The 15,031-nt window shown below is 45.1% G+C and overlaps 1 protein-coding gene across 2 annotated transcripts in view; it reads right to left on the reverse strand.

Annotated features, from left to right (window-relative positions):
• The window catches only part of SH3PXD2A (SH3 and PX domains 2A), an 87,687-nt gene extending 74,386 nt beyond the window's left edge, over positions 1–13,301 (reverse strand). For both annotated transcript variants that reach the window (XM_029958608.1, XM_029958607.1), the window contains exon 1: positions 13,231–13,301. In XM_029958608.1, coding sequence (XP_029814468.1) covers positions 13,231–13,288 — 58 coding nt within the window. In that variant the 5' untranslated portion in view covers positions 13,289–13,301. The remainder of the gene's footprint in view (positions 1–13,230) is intronic.
• Between the last annotated feature and the right edge of the window lie 1,730 nt (positions 13,302–15,031).

Raw genomic sequence — 15,031 nt, forward strand, 5'->3', positions numbered from 1 at the left:
ACTTATGGTGTAGCTTATGGAGGGAATATACAGCATGTTTCTATTACAGACTTGGGGCACGCACAGAAAAGGGTGTGAAGGAGTTGTTGTCAGCAACTTGTCTATTAGCTTTTGAATAGACTTCCACTGCCTTCGGGAACAGGATTATGAACTTCAGTCAGCTGTCAGATCTTTTTCCAGACAGAAGAACCTGAGTACAGCAGTGATAAATCAAGCAGATGATGTATTGTAGGAGCAACTGGGAAGATGTCAAAGTTTGCCCCCATCCAAGCTGGCAGCAAAAGGCTGAAACACCCAGTAATTAAAGACAGAGGTATTAAGCTGCACTTACCACAAGCTTAGGGCTACCCTAGATCTGTCTGCCAAAGAAGAGAGGGAGTTTAAACCTAGATCCTCAGTAGCCATATCTACAGATATCCCGTGTGAGACCTCAAAGAACCAAACTCACCATAAAAACCCAACTCTGTTAGCCATTATCAAATAATAATTAAAAAAATTGTAATTTTTTTCTCCTTGTCAAAACTAAGCCAGAATAAAAGGGCAGTATAAGTATTAATTGGTAAACAATCCCACAGGTCCACAATGTGGGCTTCTCAGCCCAGGAAGCAGCATAAAAGCAGCAGCACTTCTCAGTTGCCCCAGCCCGACAGCAGCTAGATGTGGATGAGGTTGCTTCTGAAGCAGAAGACAGCCAGCATATTTCAGCTGCTCCTGCACATCTGCTTAGCATTCAACTTCCTTCTTGGGATTTTTTTTTTTTTTTATTCCAAGACGTTTAAGCTCTAATTGCTACCAGCTTTTAAGAGTCCCCCCTACAAATAATAAAAATATCAGACATTAGTGATAGATTCCACTTCACAGAGAGCTCAAACGAAGAGCCGCGGCGGGAGCCAGCGTATGGGGAGGAGGTCAAAGGCCCCAGAAGCATGCTGTGCCCAAGCCAACAAAACACAAGCTTTGAATGGCCCCGGGTTTTCCCTTTAGGACAGGGTTTTACTGGAATTCTGCATGGGGCTTGGAGCTGGTTTCCAATGGGATTGGTAACAGTAAACGAACAAACCCTCGCTTCCTGCCACTCCTCTCCCCTGTTGCCACACAGCTGAGCACTGGCTGGTCTCAGATGACTTGGAGGTGGGGGGGAATCTCAGTATTTAGAAGGGAGGTAAAAGTTGCCTGAGTAAGGCAACAGCATCCCAATTCTGCTTCAAACACCAGTCCCCACAGCCCTTGTTGCCGACTTTAGCTGGAGCCAGAACAAACCCTTTCAATCGGAATTATTTTTAAAAGCTCAAAAGAAACATGGATCCATAAATTACTGCTAAGCCACAGGGCCAAGGCAGTTGTGATGTGCACAGAGGAGGCTTTCCTGTGGAGCCACACTGCACAGAAATAGCAGCAGAGCAGGCGTGTCACTGGAAGCAGCTGCTGAACCCCCATCCCATCGCTTCCAAGCTGCCAACACAGAGTTGGGCAAGCCCCAGATAGATCGACTGAGTTCCTCAGGTGTGAAAGAAAAGGAAGAAGTTGGAAGAGCAAAAAAGCTTTAAAGACAAAATTTAGTTGGTTGCTGTGGTGAACATGAAACAGATTATTTTAGATTTCACCAGAAGCTTTTCTGCTGCCAGTGAGACTGGTTTGTTTGCTGCTCCTCCCACCACTGGCAAGAGCATAGGCGCCAGACTGCTGGGGACTAATGCTTTATGCTTGTGATACAGCCCCACTCATCTCATTTTAGCAGCAGACTATTTGTCTTGTGTGCAGTTAGAGCAGAATGAGCTTCCAGAAAAACCTACAAAAGCTGTACAGTCAAATGCATGAGCTCAATGCTACCGAAATCCAGGAGATGCCACATTCATGGTTCATATCAGTATTGCACATCCAGCTGGGTTCCTTCTCCAGCAGGTGCAGAGAAACTCCTCCACAGGCATTTTAGCAGCAGCTACTGATGCAGGTTCCCTTTTGTTAATAACACTGCCTAAAATGTTTAGTTCAATGTTGAGCTCAGGATCCATTATTTAATACTGCTGTCAAGGCCAGAAGGGACACTCTCCTAAAGATTCACAGGTTGAATGCTGCTGGGGCTATAAGGGACCTTTATAACAATTTTTTTTTAAACTAATGTCTGTATGGCTGTCCAGCCTGTTAAGCTACATATTTTCCAACAACACTTCTGCAGTAATTCCAGGGAATGGGATCATACTAATGATGTGTCTCAGTGTGATTGTAGTTCTGGCTGTGTAGCCCTTGCCCCAGATGATTTCTTTGCATAGCTGAGAAGTTAGCTCGGGCCAAAGACAGGTCCCAACAAGTGATCTGGATGTGGCTACCTTGCTTTGGAGGGCAAAGAGTTTAATTACACAGGTATGACCTGTTCCATAGAAGTTGCCTTCCATAGGAGATAACATTCCTAAGTCCATTTAATTAATAAAACTCTTTTGTTCTCATGAAGGTAGCTCTACCTTAAACATCAACTGGGAATACTAAAATCTCCCAGCTCTTAAGGTGCACCTTAAATTACCGTGAAAACAATTATAAGAACAAGTGACCATGCTGAAGAGATGCTGACATCTGAGAGACTGCAGCTTTCCAACAGTGATCAATTTTGTAGGTCATTAGTCCTCTCCATGAGAAGGTACTACTGGCTCTGTTACTCACCACCACAAGTGGTGAGCACAGCTGACTGTTTTGCAGATTTATTTTCCTGACTTCTATACTTCCTGGTTTAATTGGAAGGCTGAAAAGAAGTCCAAAAAAAAAAAAAAAAAAAAAAAAAAAGAAAAAGGCAATATAATCAGCGATTCTTCTACTTTATTTCTCCCCTGGAGCTAGGGGAAATAAATGCTGCTTCTGAAAAATGAGGGTGCCCTCATCCCAACAGTGGTATTTGGTAAGTCAGCAAGCAGCTGGCTGACCACGCTGTTCCTTAGAAGGGTCCACTTCCCAGAATTGGCCTAGTGCCATGTTTGCTGCAATGTTCATGACATATGGCGGAACAGAAAACAGAAATTAAGCCTGTGTTTCAATCTACATTTTGGAAGACAAGCCTGCTAAAGAGTTAGTATAAATGAAGCGCCACATTGTCCTGGGAGCTCAGGTGGGACACCTTACTGCCCCGAGCAGGTAGGGAACTACAGAGAGCCAAGCTCAGTCTACTCAATACAGAGCTTCTTGCTGGGATTTTGCCTCCAACAACATCCTCCTCCTCCTGAAAAGGTGAGGCTGGCCATCCATACAACCAAGAGCAGAAAGCTCAGTGAGGAACCCTAAAACTGTGTGTTCACCCATACCCTTGTGAGCCATTTCCAAAACCTTCATCCCCCAGGCCCATTGACCATCCTCTGTCAACCTGCTATGGGTTTCTCTCCCCTAGCCCCTTCCCCTTCAGCTGGGGCTTGACACTTTGGTTAAATGGGAAGGCAGTAAGATGCAATAGTACTAGACTAGGAGAGGGAGAGAGCAATACTTGGTGTTGCTAACCTACCCCAGGAACAGAAGTACTTTTACCAGAGAATTACTCTGATACAGAGTCTACACGTAGCTTTGCAACATGGCTGTAAAACAGCTTGGAAAGAAGAAAAATGCAGATGAGCCTTCATCTGAACTGGAACCATTTTCACACATTCTTGGCTCACACAATTAACTCATTCAATTAGGCAGAGAACAACAGACAGTCAGAAAAATGGGAGGATGGTACATAAAGGTTGTGAGTGTTTTCATCTATCTCAAGCACTACTGCTCAGGGCACCCTACTGAACTGCACCATTGATGTTTCTCACTCCAGGCTCCAAAAAGACCTAAACAAAAACAACGCTTGTGCCCAGTGCCTGACCCAGGGTGTGCCTGGTTAGCCATTACACTTCTTAGGTACCACAGTGACAGATTTATTTGCTACTCTAATTGCTGGGCAAGCAGCAGTCACCCCTGTCCCTCACCAGGACAGCTTAAATAAGCTTTTCATGGGATGCTGATGCATCATGTTTAAAGCAAATGTTTTAAGACAGTCTTTGGAGAAATACAGATATATTAATTTTTCCCCCACTAGGAGACTGCATTTTAAAGTAAACCTCTCATCCTTGCAGAGGTATCTCCTCCTCTATACACTTGAAGTTGAACATCACCTCCACTCCCCATGCCATCTGTTCGAGAGGGTTATATCTTGAAAAAATATTTGACTAGTAGATTATCAAACATGCAAATCCAGCTAAAGTGCCTGAGTAAGAGGATTGGCAGCAGGCTTTAAATAAGGCCTTTAATTTTAGTCTTATTCATCAAGTTCAGCCGCATCATGAACAGCCTGTGCAGGGCTTGTGCTTGGGAAGAGGCACTGCCTTTGTGCGGGGGGCTGAAGGGAGATGTGCTGAGCTGCAGCGACAGCCAGCACCTTCCTCTCTCCCTGGCAGAAGTGGCCACCCCAGGAGTTGCTGTGGCTCCTTGCCTCCCTAGCACCACACTGCAGACCAAACTCAGACCACGTCCACTTGCCACGTAGCCTGGCGTACACTAGACCCACACATGCTTCTTGGAAAATGTTCACATCTGGTCTTCACGTGACTAGAGCATGCCTCAGAAATTCATCATCTGGATAACTCACTCCTGCAGGGGAGAAATCCACAACCAGAGAGCCCTTTCCTGAGCTGGAACAGAGCAGTGGGGCCAGAGGATTGTGTGCTTGACAAACTGCACAGTGACACGCTCACCAGCTGCATTTCATAGCCTCATACAGTCCTTCATCCTTTCTAAAAGTACAAACGCAAAGAAAACTTAGTCCCAATTTTCCACTCTGCTTACTTTTTCAAAAGCCCATTTTAATCCCATTTGCAGACCCTGAAGTATCCAGGACTGTTTAGCTTTTGTTCTGGCAGCCATAGCTCATATTAACTCTTTCCACATGGCAAGTGAGGACTTTCCCACATGATCACTGTGGTACAGCCCCTGCACATACAGTTTTGTAGCAGTTCCAAGTTTGGCTGGGAAGTGCCTAGAATATCTGAATGTTAATCCACATCTACAGCTGTACAAACTGAGAGCATCACCCCTCTGAGGAAAAAAACCAGCTTCCAGCACTGCCAAGGAAGAGGGCAGAGAAGCCCCTAACACTGCACTTGAAAATTCACAGGTACATACACTTGCTGGGATTCAGGTGTGGCTCAAAAAAAAAAAAAAAAAAAAAAAAAAAGGAGCAAGGGTCAAATTCCAACTGTGAAGCAGTCACACTGCCAAGCACAGAACACGTATGGCAGCATTGGCATGTCCAGGCAGAGAGGCCAGTAATCGATGCATACATTATAACTCCTGCTGAATACCTCTGTAAGCAAAGCTTCCAGTCCTCTTGGGTTAGGTGAACCACTCCATCCACAGTGGACTGGAGAAGATTTTTCCTGTCATGCAGCCTGGACACAGGCCAGGTAGAATGTGGCAGGTGAAAAGCCACACACAAAGCTGGAGGCACTTAGGGAGAGCTGTTTTAGGGGTGAGTGCTCTCAACAGCCTAAGGACATACACCCTACACTGAGGTTTCCTACTCATGAGAGAGATTCAAGTGCTCCTCTGCCTGAGACTAAGTTACCCAAAATGCCCAAGGAAGGTCTGCTCCTCTCAGCCAGTCAGACCCATCTGTGCTGCATATGGATTCCTGGAGTGGCAGAGGATCATCACCCTCCACTCCAGCTCCCAAGTGCATTTCTCACCTGCCTTATCCAGGGTGCCAAAACCAAAAGACCAGTACTCTCTGTGCAAGAGAGGAAAAACCCACGCAGGCAGCACTAATACCATCTGCCACCAACAGACAGAAGTGGGAGGCAGAAAGGGAGCAGATTGAGAACAGAGAGTTCCTTAAAAGCAAGCAAAATGCCAATATATCCTCTAAGGTACCACGCACTTTTTCAGCGCTCAGCTTGAAGGCTCTCTGAGGCATTTGCAGGGTGCATGCTGTTCTGCCATGGCTGTGCTTAAGCCACACCTCATATTTGCAGGCCTCCCCTGCCTGCCCAGTCTCCTTGCTCTCTCTCCCAGAGACAGGGTTCTCTGCATCATCAGTGCTGAACTGGGAACAGCAAAGAACACAAACACATTCCTTTCCCTAATCCTGTACCCTGTCCCCACACTTCAGTTTAAAAGTCAAGGAGCAAAACAAAAAACCCACACAACACACAAACAACTCTTTCTCTCTTATCCCATCTTCCTCCCACCCCAGCATATAGGCCACCCAGAAGATGACAGTGATCCTATACATCTAATGGGCCACATCTTGTCAGCAGAAAACTGAAGCAGCACAGAATAAAGTCTCCTATCTGCTCTTCTCTTCAGTAGCCTCAGGCAGAAGTCCAAAGCATTTCAGTTTAAGCAGTGACTTTAAAAATATGGTGTACAAGGAGAAGTGTGAGATCAGCTTCCTCCTGCCAGAATACCACAGGCTGGATTTAGAGCGTGGGATTGGAGTGGACAGATTCACATCTTGACTGAAGATGCAGAATTGGGTCACACACACAGATGCTGCAAGGAGATGAAATCTGCCTGACTTAGCGGCAGCTCTTCCTCAAATCCTGCTCTCTGCCAGTGCACCTGAGCATAGAGCAATAGTCCTGCTTTAGGAAAAAAAAGAAAACCACAGAATGGATGTTTCTCTAATTATATGAAGAACTTGTTAAGAAAAGATTTAGAAGCTTGTTACAAAATCAGAACAGAAAATTAGGTGTTTGGGGAATTACTATATCAAGGAAAAGCCAATAAAATGACCAGAAGTTTAGCAAATTCACTACCTGAGAAAGAATAATTCTCTGTCATGAGAAAAGGAAGCTCTGTCATCAAGGACTGAACTCAAGATGCACACTGAGATCGTTAACTACTAATGTCTTCCAGAACCAGGCCCAAGATGTATATCCACAGTAATTAAATGCTAAGGTTTGTTTGGTCCTTGGTTGCTATGCCTCTGGCTATTCTATCCTTCTATTATTACTAAATCCTTTATCTTCCTGTTAAAGAAAAAAAAGCAAAAGCTATGTGAGAACCAAAATGTTCTGCCAGAATCTGCTGTTTTTAAATTCCATGCAGTAATTAGTACGTACAGCCAAGAAGGTTAATCGTATGATGAGGGAACAGATCCTGATTTCTGATCAAGAGCAATCTTGTCAGTACATGCTTGTGAAGTTATAAAATAGTGGCTGGCAAACTACCTCATCCAGCTGCCCTCATCAACAGGCTAAATGGCATCAAGGAGCCAGTCCACCATCACTGTTTCTGCCATAATTGTAGAAAGCAATGTAAGAAGCACAGCACACACATGTGATTCATCAGGACGCAAACAAGAGCACGTGCCTTGTCTACAGGGATCATGTCATACCACAGATTTCTTACAAGGATTAAGACACCAAGACCAAGCTACAGGGTTTAAGATGTTCCTGGGACCTTGCCATGGACTTAGACAGACTTAGATTCTCATTCACCACCTTAAAAAAAAAAAGGGGGGGGGATAAAAGAATTGACCTTCCAAGCTAAAGCTTTCACTTCAGATGGAGTATAGGGAGACAGACTTCAGAGACAAACACCAGGAGAGCGGAATGACTCAAAGTAACATTTGAGTTAAAAATCACATTTTAGCTTTGTTGCTATCACCTGGGCTCAGATTCACTAATGAATAGCCAACTGTCTGCTTCATTACTCAGGCACCCAATGCAGATAGCCCCAAGACATCTGCTACAGTCACCACCCTGACAGAAGATACATTGCCTCATGCTGGGATTTACCATGTTAGTTAATTGGATTTTTCAGCCTCTTTAGTAACACGTTCTCAGATTTGGCCCCTTTGAGAACCTGTTTAAAAGGCTTAGAGTTCTTCTGACTGAGAAGACAGAACTGAGACAGATTTCACAGTCAACTGAGTAAGTTAAGGCAGTTAGCCCACAGTTCTAATATTAAAAGGGTTTCCACCACTCCAGATGACATCCCATCAATACCGCAACAGCCTTAAGGCAAAGGAAAGGCAACATTGCATCTCTGAGAGAGAGGTCCTTCCTTCTCCCTCCATGCAGCCATCTCCCACAAATATTATAAAATACCTGCCAGGCCTGGAGGCCACACATTCCCTTCTCTCCCTGTGCCCATAGGTAGCTACACAGGCCTGCCACAGGCCCATGAAGCTGGCAGGCAGCTCCACATTCAGTTGCATCAACCAAGCTTTGCCCCAAGGGTTGGCACCTCAGTCCTGCAATAGGTAAAGACAGTTCCAGCCATACAGCCCTACCAATCCAGCTAGTGGCTCACATATTTGTGACCCTGTTGAATGATTAGGCACAGAAGGGCTAGCACACACTATTCCTTTTCTCTGTGTCATCTTAAAGGAGGCAGTTCAAACTAAGTTAAGAAAATAAAGCTCATTTATAAAAAAACCAAAAAAGCAAGACTTGCCATGGAGCTGTAAGTGCAAGCTAGGCACGTGCAATGTGACAGGACCAGAAAGGTTAAGGTGTGAAGTAATGAGCATAGCTCAGCTTGTAAAGGCAGAAAAAGCCAAAAGTTGAGCCATTTCCCTCTGTAATTACAAAGGAAGAAGAAAAAACTATCCCTAATAACAAAGTAGCATAAGGCAACTCCCTGAGGCTGACAGAATACACATCCTCAGCGCGAGAGTGAGGAAGATGGTTTTCCTAGTAAAGAAGAAACAACTTTTGCCATCAGCTCCACCCATAATCCCAAAGCAGCATCCCACAAAGTGATCAGCCACAAGGGCCAGTGGTGTTGTTACCATGATCTGCTTGTTTCTCACTTGGGGCCCTGCTTCTGTCAGTGCTGCAACTCTCTCAACTCTACTTAGTAATTTCCCCATTGAGGGAAAAGAGAGCATTGCAGATGTTTCTATAAAAAGTTCATGAAGTAGCTTCCAACAGACTCTGAAGTTTTTATTTACTTGCCAGTGGATACATCCTTCCTAGTTTTAGATTACAGGAGGGAAAGAAAGCAATGATTGTTGTCTGTGTGTAGCCATAATCTTACTAGCCCAAAAATTGGACATGGGAACGCAGTTGAAAGATGGTTCACTCGTGCAGGGAAGTCTCATCAGCATCCTCACTGAGGTAACATTGGCTTGGACCAAGTTGTTAAGTTAATATTCTAAGTGCTCAATTACAGGGGCTGTTTAAAGAGACTTCAGCTGTCTGAGCCAGCCAAAGCTCAGCCAACTTGACACAGACAGGAACTGAACAACGAGGGAAAGGAGACACTGCATACTGAAGGAGCCATAACTTCTATTTTTTTAAAGACTTATTCCTCCTCAGCTGGAGGAGCATCCTACCACATCGCAACAAGGTGCCAGAGAAAGCTGCTGAGCAGTGGCTTGAAGCCAGCTCTGCCCCCAGTAGCAAGCTGGGCTGTCAGCAGGGGGGGTTTCGTTATGATTTCAGAAGGGGATGGCCAGCCGTGCTTCTGCTAGTGCACACTCAAAGTAGTAAACACGAGGACTTGGTCGCTTACCAGGCAGGTGACAAGGATCCACACCATTGCTTTGAAAGCCATGGTGAAGTAGCATCTCTTCTGCTGGGTCTGACCCCACAGTTAGCAAGGTGAATCCTCTCAATAGTTGAGAAGCACTGAGACTCAGTGCAGAAAAGTTGTAAAGCCCATACTGACTCCCCATTGCCACCAAACACCAGGTCCCGGATGTTTGCTTCAGCTTCATGACTGGGAAGTGACAGCTTCGGTATGAAATCAGCCAAGAAAAATTCTCAGCAAGGCAAGAGGGCAAGATGATCTTAACTCCAGGAGTTTGTAGCTTGCTCTAGCCAGCAAGGCGTATGTGGGGGACAAAATGACATCTTTGGGAATAAACATACTCCAATTAGTTTTACAAGCCACACTAGGATTAGCAGATATCTCAAGGGTTAATTAGTCCACCATGCACAGATGGTAGCTGGTAGGGTTTGCAGAGTGGATTAACCTAATTTGTGGTTTGTAATGTACCATGCAAATATCCATTATTAGACTTGCAGCAATTCTACCCTTATTTTGATTTGAGGACAGAAAAAACACACAATGGATGCCGGCATAGAATAATGTCTATTTTGAGTGACAAATGAGTAGCTGTTCACTTGGCTTATGGGATGAACAAATTTGAGTCTGAAAAGTAATACCTTCTAGTTTTACTACAGAGGGTCTTTGGATGGACCAAGATGAGACCACTTCTTGTGAGCATACAGAATATGCCCATGGTAACCACTCCTCACAGCTGTGCTGAGGGCTCTTCAGCACTGACAGATGGTCACAGAGCAACAATTCAATTGCCTGGAAACATGAAGGGAGCTTTTGGAAGCATCTCCACAGCATGTCAAATAAAGCCCCACAGGTTTAAGGTCTCAGCACATCAACACACACTGCAGTTCGGGCCACCACAAACGCCCATGATTTCAGAGCCTCAGTTGCTTCCATTGAAGCTCCAGGCCTTCAAGCTGACTCCAGGTTAAAGCATTTATGATTAGATCACATCCAAGCAAAGGGCTGTGTGTTTACATAGCACTTTGCACAAAAGGAAGCCTGGCTCAGGGCTGGCATGCAAAGATGCCCCAGATCAGCACAAGACCCCCTTTTGTTTAGCTAAGGATGTGCCATGCTGTTGCATTTGGTTCAGGAGGTCTCAAATGTTTACAACCAGTATTAGCTGCAGCGATAAATGTTTCCATAACTCCTGTTAAACTCTGAACTTATCCAGTTTCTCCCTTCTCTAAGGGGCAAGCACAGGACTAGCTAGACACTCACTCTGGCAAGGCAGAGGTCAGAGTAGAGGTGATGCTGGCTGTTAGAGGCATTCTCCACATGTTTCTGCAATTGGCCATGCTTGTGTCGTGCCTGCACATGCCTGAGACACAGCAGCTGTGGGATTCCTGCTGGACAGTGTGGGACAGCTGTGCTCACACCCAAAATCCTCCTTCCAGCACATCTTTGGTCAAGACAGAAGATGTGTTCACAGGTCCCATTTGTTGCTTGCATTTAAAAGTGCAGATTTGTCTTTCACTTAAAGATGGAGTAGTGTCTGCACCTACAGAGGAAACTACATTTCAAAGCTAATTTTTGTCTTAAAAGACCCTCACAGCAATCCTGAAAATCTGTGCTTATTTACCCCATCACTTGTTCAAGTGTCATAAAGCTGGTCTTTGTTAGAGGCTGTAATTGCCAACTCCCTTGGCATATTCCTTCGCTCATTGTGTACACACTCCCACAGTATTCAGCTCCAAACAGAAGGAAGCATTCCTCTGCCACTCTAAAATCAAGCAAGAAGATGGCCAAGAACAGAGTCCCTTTATGCAGTTCACTTTGTTCAGAGAGCTGCTTTGCATTCCTCTTTGTACAGGGTAAGTGGAGAAAAAGCATCCCTAAGCCCCACTTTTTCCAAGCCTTAGCTGTGCAAGCAGCCCAGCATCAAGAAGCAGAGAAGAGGAAACAGTCCCAGAAGGAGATATGGCAAAGGAGGGAGGCTGACCAGACTGTCCCTCACAGGGATAGACGAACGTGTCACTTGGGATGGCTCAGCTCAGGGGGCTAAAGAGTCCAGCATCCACAAATGGCATCTCAGCTACACTGACTCAACTTAATTGCTCTTTTCACAGTGTCATGGCAAATCATCTCCAACTTGCCACCAGAGCCACAGGAATGGAAATGCAGAAGTTTCCTTCCACTCCCCAAGCAGTCCCTTGCATCTCTTGCACATGAGTTGCAATACTCTTTCATGTCAACTGGTGCAATGAGCCCAAAGCTCTCCTGGTCTCCTAATGCTGTTCTTGTCATTGCTAAATCAGGTTGTCCCAGAGACTTCAGCAATGTTTTTCAATGGGCTTTACATGGCCCAAAAGCCACCAGTGCTCAGGATGTGGCACCGAGCCAGGAACTCCCATCCTCAGCTCTGCCTTCCACCAAGTTACTTGGACCTTTGCATTTATGGTCAACCTCTTTGGAGAAAGCACTGCTGCTTAATTCATAGGCTGTTGTAAAAACACACTTTTACATTACATTTAGGAGGTCCTAGAAGTGCAACCCAGACAGAAGTTTTTTAGAAGATTAGGAAGACAAAGCATGCCCTAGTTTATTGTGTTGGACCAGCACCTTGTACCACACTTGCCTCTTCATTACAACAACCCATTGCAGGGACATTCAGGGAAAGGTACTAAAAGTATCGGCCTGCAAAGGAAACTGCCATTTGATGCAGAGGCCATCAGGGTTAACTAAAAGCTTCACTTAAGTGTATCACTTAGCTTATTATAGGATGACAGCTTAAAAGCCCTAATAATTAACCAACAAATCAATCTATCCAGTGATCTTCATTGCAGTCCAGTGCATTACATTCATCTTCCCTTCCTTCCCAGAGACTAAGCCAGTGCAGTGTTTCTTTATCATCTTAAAAAGCAAGAATCAAAAAATCTTCCCCTCCCCTGCACACATGTCAGAGTTTTCCAGGAGTTGCTGTTGGTTTGAAAGGCCTCTCCCTGAATGCAATTTGGAGCATCCAAGATTCCAAACAAAGTCAATGAGAGTTGCAGGTGCTCAATGCTGCTTGGAGAAAAAAAATTAAAAAACAAAAAAATAGAAAGCCCTGACACATCCAGCTCAGAGCAGCCAAACCCAGAGGCCCATAATTACACGTCTCTATTGAAAACACATCTGTAAAAATCACTAAGAGCTACATGGGAAGGGGAAAAATTAGATTTATATAGTTTCAAATCAGAGTTTCATAGGACATTTCAATCCAGGATTTTAAAAACAAAACACTGAGCTAGAGCCTTTGAGGCAACCCAAATCCAGGCATAGACACTGAGAACATTTTGCATCAGAAGCCTCACCAGAGCCTCTTGGAAAGGCAAAATAAAAGATTCAAACCAGAACAGAAAAGGATTCCCTTCCCCTCCAGAAAAGAACCCCAACTCTGAGTCTGCATTTTGACCATTTGTAATGAAAGAGAAAGAAATTTAATACAATTATCCTTTCAGATTTGAGACAGAGCTATATAAATACAACCAGAGAAGAGCAGTCATTTTAACTGCAATACTATATAAGGTGGATTTCTTCTCTCCAGCAAAAGAAAAAAACCTGATGCTTATCTCCAGCAGGATTCAGTAATAAAAAGTTAAACTGCTATACAATTTCATGCCACACAAAATAAATGGAAGGTTTAACACGGGAAAGCAGGGGGCAAGGTCTTCTCTATAATCATGCAGTACATATATATTAAAAAAAAAAAGGCTGGTGTCTTACCTGATTTTCTCTTTGAAGATCCATAGTCCCTGAAAAAAAGGCAACAACAAATAGACATGGTTAGAGCTGGAAACGGTTGTGAGAGAATGGGTACCTCCCAAATTTCCACCCATATGCTCAAGGGCTCATCCTGCGCCCTCCCTCCCTTAAAGCGGAGGTGAGGGCTGCCGGGCATGGGCAGGCGGGGGCCGGGGGCGTCCCGGGCAGCACCGACCCATCAGCAGCAGCAGCTGGGGCTGCTGCAGCACCGGGGGCTCGGGAGCATGTGATCAGCCAGGCAGAGCGAACCATCCGCAACCAGCAAGGCAGGGGAGAAGGGTGTCATTTTTTCCCCTTTAAATTGTGCTATTAAATGCACAGCTACTGAATTAACCCTTAACGTTCCCCCGGAGAGCAACGGGAATATGAACTGATTGCTGCAGGGATGCGGCTGCTCCAGGCTGAGCTGCCGTGGCTGCCAGTTCTGGCGTTTCAGAGGCTAATTAATTTGTGAATAACTTCCAGACCTCCTCTAGTTATCTCTGACAAGCACTTGGAAAGCACAAGGGGAAAACAAAAAAACCCCAAAACCAAAAAAACCACAATCAACCCCCAAACTTTGTTCTTTCTTCTTTCTCGCACAATAGAAAATGCACCCTTACTTTTCTGTAGTGATTTAAAAAGGGTGCTGGCACCTCTGCTCATGCAGAACAGCTGAAATCCCAGACAGCTGCTACAGAAGGAAAGAAATCACAGAAAGAAGCTGGGAGAACTGATTCAGGATAAGCAGAACCGAGGACAAAAATACTTGACTATGGCTGTCCTTCCTTGTGGAGCTCTCTGGAGCCTCTCAGACCCAGCTCTGACATGGTCTGCACAGGCAGGACCCTGGGCAGTGACAGCCCGGGCAGAGACAGCATCGCTGTGCAGGCACAGTGCCCGTGGCACCATCACACCCTGTGCCCAGCGGTGTTAATGTCAGAAGAATCACCCAATGGACCCACTGTAGAGGCAGGTTGTCTTTGCAGGAATCCCACCAGAGGGACAGGTAGTAGCCTCTATATTTTGAGTCACCAGTCTGTCGGGTGTGGGTTTTTGTCCCTTGCAGCATGCTCCGTACTCCGGAGAATCAGAGAAAAGTTATCCCAAACTATTTATTTAAAGAGAGTTTGGGGGACCAGCTGAAGAAACAACACGTCTTGAGGGCAGAGGTATGTCTACCCATAAATTCTGTTTCTCCCAGAACTTTGTATGCATCCCATGCCTTACATGTCTAGCTAGGATTTGCTTTGAGTGAGTAATAACTACTTGGGAGGTTTTTGCAGCCTCTTTTAATTTCCCAGTGTCATTTCTACTTCAATTAAACAGTTGTTTTCTCAACCATGTCTGCAGTTGTATGTGATGTGAAGATGCTACTGCTCATGAATAACTCGCTTCTTCTACAGAAGTGATATCATATGCAAATATAACTCCTGCTATTTGGTGCTCGAAACAGAGATCTCTCAGAACAAGGCAGGGAAGGCACAACATACTCTACCCTAGCTAGGCTCCCACGCCAGCCTGGAGCTTTGTGGAGCTGTCAATACAGTTCTCTTGGCATGTGAAAGTCTGTTTTTGGTCCTGCTCTGAACTGCCTCTCTTTAACAGCGATAAATGGTGAGAAGGTCAAACCCTGCTGAGATCCACACATATAATTTAGTTTAACCTAGTATCTCTCTCCATTGTGCACATGCTTGATGATCACCTCAATCCCTCCCACCTGTCTTGGCTTTTTGCAGTGAAGTTCCTGGACCTCCTCAGGATTATGGCTTGGAGCTGGGAT

This window comes from Manacus vitellinus, unplaced genomic scaffold, assembly GCF_001715985.3.
Source record: "Manacus vitellinus isolate BGI_N305 unplaced genomic scaffold, ASM171598v3 scaffold_15_pilon, whole genome shotgun sequence".
NCBI classification, from domain to species: domain Eukaryota; kingdom Metazoa; phylum Chordata; class Aves; order Passeriformes; family Pipridae; genus Manacus; species Manacus vitellinus.